Source organism: Frankliniella occidentalis, unplaced genomic scaffold (assembly GCF_000697945.3).
Source record: "Frankliniella occidentalis isolate FOCC.00 unplaced genomic scaffold, Focc_3.1 Scaffold38, whole genome shotgun sequence".
In the NCBI taxonomy this organism is placed as follows: Eukaryota; Metazoa; Arthropoda; class Insecta; order Thysanoptera; family Thripidae; genus Frankliniella; species Frankliniella occidentalis.
Window position 1 is genome coordinate 1580942 of NW_026267168.1, and position 5346 is coordinate 1586287.

A 5346-nucleotide genomic window follows, 5' to 3' on the forward strand; every position below is an offset into this window, starting at 1 on the left:
CCCCCTCGCGGGGCCGTACCCCGCGATCTGCCCGACCGTTTTGTTCCTGGCTGCGGTCCGCGTTAGGGGCGAAGATGAAAGGTTATTGGTCGGCGGTGGCGGCGGGGCAGCCGACCCGGGCGCGCCCGCAGTGCTGTGCCGTTGTGGTCAGGAGAAAGTCCTGCTGCTCCCCGCCCACGCCCCGCGCGCCACGCCTCAATGGGCACCGCCGGGGCACCGCGGAGTAGTGGGCTCGGCGCCGCGGCCGCGCAGCCCGTCCGTCAGCCGGGGCACTCCGTCCGTCGGGTCGCAGGGTGCGGGGCGGGGCGCGGCGGGAGAGCAGGCCCCTCCGCACAGCACAGCGTGAGTCAGTGATACCGACACGGACAGGACAATACGCTTACAAGAGCCCCAGACACCCGGGGCCCAGCATGGCGTCCGCTGTCCGCGGGGTCCGCGGGGCCGTCGTCCCCCAGCTGTGCCATTGCCACCGCTATAGCCCACCGCTGCTGCTGCATCTTGCGCCACACGCAGAGAGCAGGCCACAGAGAAGATGAAAACGGCGCGCGAGAAGGCCGAGCGTGAAGATTATCGAGGCGCAATAATAATAATAATAACAATAATGAGGGTTTTAGACTGCGCGCGACACTCTCGCGACAGCGGCGGCGGCGAGGCGGCGGCATTGTCAGCCCACCGGGCGAGGGTGCATTAATTAGGCAATTAGACGGAGGGCTGTGATTAGGAGCGCGGTGTGGACACGGCGGGGCCGGGCGGGGCGGGGAGGAGGCGGGAGGCGGGCGCCAATGCCACGCCCCGCCAGATCAAGGATAGACGTTATTTTCACCCCGTTCGTAGTAGGCTGGTACACGGGGCCGTCTTGCATCTGATTGGAGTCGAGCCGTTGGTCGGCTGCGCTGGGCGCTGCTGGGCTAGTTAGGCCCACGCTCGCTCTCTCTCCCAATCCCACTTAATATAACTACATCATCATTTCAGAACTGCAGCTTGATCCACGCCACCCAGGGCGACAGCGACCACCACCGGGGAGATCATATGCGAGCAGGAGACAGCTGCTCCGGTCCGGTGCGTCACCCCGATAAGAGCCGGCAAACTTACTGGGGACACGGGTAAAAGGTCTCCCCGACAGAAAGACAACCATTGCCTCCACTTGACTTTGTCCTTTCCGCGTATGCAGCCGGTCGGTCTTCCCTCTCTGGGTCCGGCCGGAGGGAGAGCCTCTTCCTCCCTCCGGCCCCATCCTCTCCACCACACCACCTCCGGGCGACACGGTCGAGCGCGCGGCCGACATGCGCCCGGGCAGGTGCCTTCATTAAGTCTGATTAAGACCGTCCCGTCCCGTCCGAGTGCAGCTACCCCCCCCGCGGGGGCCACAAGTCGCGCCCCTGCGGACCCGTCCGTATCCCGTCCGAGTTGTATGGCAGCCCGCCCCCCTGGGGGTCCTCAACTGAAGGAAGACCGACTGCAAACATATTCATAAGCGCAAACTCTCAGCTCCACCCTTAATTATACCCCCCCCCCTCCCCCCCGAACCCCGTCCCTCGGAAAGTACATCACAGCAAACTGCGTGTCCTCTGCTGGGATGCGGCGAACGCTCACCTGCTCGCTGAACGGCGCGCTGCTTCGGCTCCAGTATCCAGTCGGCGCACAATCACACAGGCAACAACACCACTCACACGGCACGCTGCTCGCGATCACAATGCCATGCCGGCTGTTACAATTATTCGCTGACTTTTATTATTGCTGTTGGAAGGATCCCAGCCGGGAGGAATCAGACGGCCGCTCCGCTGGAGAACGAGGAGGAGATGGGAGGAGGGGGAGGAGGCGGTGGAGGAGGAGGAAGTGGAGGAGGCGGCGGCCGCGGCGGGGCGCGCCGGCGATTTGGTTCCCAACACCACGAGCGGCACAAAGGAGGAGGAGGAGGGACGCGCACAGGTGGCTCCTTCGGGGCGAGGGGCCGGCGTCCTCGGTGGTGAGAGCTCGTCCGGGACGGAGCACGCCGACGACGGCGGTGTGGTGGTCAGGGCACACACCCCGGTGCGCGGCGTCGTACCTGGCCGCGGCGGCGGCGGTGCGCGGAGCGTCGGAGCGAGCGGAGCGGCGGCGCTAACACGGGCGGACTAGCGACGCCGAGCACCTGTCGAGGACTGGCGAGCGCGAGCGCGAGCGCGAGCCGAGCAGCCGAGCCGGCCGGAGCCGGGGCCGACTGACGTTTGGACTCCCCCCCCCCCCCTCTCCTTAGGCCGGCTTGGGCCATGCTTGCTTGGGCCCCCCTTGGGTTCCAACAGCGGCAGCGGCGCGGTGGAGCGGAGCAGGGCAGGGTGCCCCCCTCCCCCCCCCCCCTTACCTTTTCTCCAACTCCAGGCCGGTACCCTTGGGATCCTCCTGCGCTAGGGTGGCCAGACAAACGGGTACCCTTCACAAGGACTAGAGTGGACGGGTCGCCTTCCTGCTGAGCAGGGCCGCCGTCGACTGTTGGGGGTCTGCGTAAGTTTGAATGAAATAATGATGTAATTTGAATGGTATAGAATTATGAATGCCTAGCTTATCAAGAAAATAGTCAGAAAAATACCTTTCTTATAAAATTGCATTATAGTGTATTTATTTATATGGTACATATTCGGCTCAAAGATCTGAGCAAGTGCTTATTATTATAGGGTCCTCATTACTGGATTATCATTTTTGTCAATGGGGATGGTAAAAATCTGAACTCCTTTTCCCACAACACACACGCACAACAGATTCCTGCAGATAGGTGAAATATAAAACAGATAAAAATACAGATTAGATTATGATCAAAGCCAGGGATAATTGAAAGATAGATTTTTTAAACATACCCTTTTTTCCAGACCTGGATGTCCTGGATGTCTGGCACAGAACTAATGGTCTGGCAAAGAAATTTGCATTTCAACTCAGAACTTTCAGTTTGATGTAAAGACCAACACCAAAATGTCAATCTCTGATCTATTGACGTGCTAATCAGCAACTGCCCAAAGAGCCAAACACCTATGGTAAAAGCTAAATGTTACGAAATGCTCCACTGTAACATCATACATGATACACTTAAACTTAAAATATGTTACCTACCAGTTACTTGAGCAGCATGTGCTGAACTTGAACACCATTTTGAAAAGACAAATGCATCGTTTTGTTTCACATTCAAAGCACTTAGCACAACCGAATTGTCATCCCCACCACTTGCTAAAATAAGGATAGTTTCCTCACGAAGGGAACGAACTGTTGCTTGGATGCTGTTCACTCCTGATTGATGACACTGATAACTAAGTATAGGCTCCTCCATCATATCAGGCCTGTTAAACATCTCAGGAGCAACATTCCACAGAGCGATTCTGCCATCTGTAGCAGTAGATATCAAAATTGATCTTTTTCCTAGTGATACAGTGAGCACTTTCAACACACATTTACTGTGAAACATTGATTCACCAAGAACTTTAAAAGTCTTTTCAGTGGAATCAAAAGTCATCCATCTAAGACATGGGAAAATATAATAATTAACCAAGTAGGTGGGAGCAACACTGCTAGAACAGAAATCCCGCGGGTGAAAAAAGTAAACATAAGTTAAGAAAAACAGAAACTGTACCTTAGAGCACCATCTGAACAACCCGACACAATATACAACACAGGATCATCATCACAGCTTGGAACAGTACATAGCGTCATGTAACGCATCTCAGGGTCGATAGAGGGTGGTGATCTAGAACTTCGTTCACCTTTCAACATATGTGACGCCAGTTCCACGCATGAATTTTCTTTTTCAAATCCTACAATTATGAAAAATTAAAAAAGGTGTAAGACTGAAAGAATTTTGGATTTGGAAAAGTTATAAATGAAGAATAACACTTTCTATGTACACTTACCCTCTTCTACACACCATGCTTTCAGTTGAGCACGGCCACCAGCAGTAAAAAAAAACTTATTATGAACACACACACAGCGAACACTTGATATGTGACTTGTGAGTGTTATTTTTTTCTTCAACCCTGAAAGATTACTGGAAAAGACCATAAATTAATAAATCAATTGAGCTGTACTTCCATCATTCATTTTGAGAATGAATGAAATTTATTTTCAGAAAACAAAGAAAAAAGTTCAACATACTCCAAAAAATCACAGAGATATACAGAGCCATCTTCACCACCCAACAAAATACTTGCTGAATGATTGTAGAGTACAGAGGCACAGTTCATTTCTCTAGAACTTATTCCATGCTAAAAAACAACAACAAAGTTTTGAATCTATTTCTAAGAGGAGATTAAATTCAAGAACCCATTGTGCACACCTGTAAGGTTGGCTTCATTAACGTATCCAAGGATTGTAATGAATAAAATATGTTCTTTTCCCTAACAAAAACAATTTCCAGTTGGTTTGAATTAGATATGACACAGTCCCATGATCGATGACCACCTCCACAATCAATCTGAAATATTGTTCTTCTTTCTTTCAAGCTCCAAATAATCATATTTGTCTAGAATAGTTAAAATTCTTTAAGAAAAAGAAAAAGAAATCTTTTTCAATGTTACCACAATGAGATCATACCTCTTTAAATCCTAGTAGTAGAAGATGTTCTAGACTTGAAGATATGGGAAGAATAGCACAGACCCAATCCAATATCATTTTGTCATTGGACATTACTGACATTCGTACTAACTTACTATCTATGCTGATTGATCTAATTACACCATCTCGTCCCGTTGAAAGAATAAGACAGCCAACCTCTAAAATACTAGTTGATCCTAGTTTTCCATGTAATCTTGATAATGAATAATCTGCAGGTAAATGCTAAAATAATTGTTAAACAATGTTAGTAAAATATAATTTTTTTGAGAGAAAGCGATAATTTTTTAAAAATCTTACTTCTTTACTAGTAGGAATTTGGAGGTGAAATAAATGCAATGAACCACAACGGTCTCCACACAAGAGAAAAGTTTTGCCATCTCGACAGACTACAGTAGCACACGTTGGCCAGCGCTCACGAGATCGAGGCAGTAAGAATCTTCCTACACACATTAGATTCAGACCTAAAAACAGTGCACCAAAATATCACCACAAAATTTACTTCAAAGATGGTTATACAAAAAAAAAATCAAATTTCGGGAGATAGATTATTAGATCAAAGTAAAAGTAAGTCAAGTTCATGACAACAGACCTGGCTCTTCAGGTAGCTGCCATATACTTAAACGACCTTGGTCACCACACACCAATATTTTGTCATTAGAAAGCCATAACAACGACCAAATTTTCCCATTTTCCACTTGCTGTTCTAAGGTCCAATGCTCCAAATCAGTTATGAAACCTACAACAAGAATTTAGTTTCGGCATCAATATTTAAAA

At 49.7% G+C, this 5346-nt stretch overlaps 1 protein-coding gene across 2 annotated transcripts in view; it reads right to left on the minus strand.

Annotated features, from left to right (window-relative positions):
* Positions 1–2563: 2563 nt before the first annotated feature.
* The window catches only part of LOC113213494 (WD repeat-containing protein 6), a 4759-nt gene continuing 1976 nt past the window's right edge, over positions 2564–5346 (minus strand). The window contains exons 8-17 of one of the 2 annotated variants that reach the window (XM_052266372.1): positions 5162–5308; positions 4870–5033; positions 4552–4794; positions 4295–4480; positions 4114–4223; positions 3873–4006; positions 3596–3776; positions 3082–3482; positions 2832–3000; positions 2564–2739 (exon numbers count right to left, since the gene is read on the minus strand). In XM_052266372.1, coding sequence (XP_052122332.1) covers positions 2646–2739; positions 2832–3000; positions 3082–3482; positions 3596–3776; positions 3873–4006; positions 4114–4223; positions 4295–4480; positions 4552–4794; positions 4870–5033; positions 5162–5308 — 1829 coding nt within the window. In that variant the 3' untranslated portion in view covers positions 2564–2645. Of the gene's footprint in view, positions 2740–2831; positions 3001–3081; positions 3483–3595; positions 3777–3872; positions 4007–4113; positions 4224–4294; positions 4481–4551; positions 4795–4869; positions 5034–5161; positions 5309–5346 lie in introns of those variants that run through there. The other variant, XM_052266373.1, reaches the window with a different exon arrangement.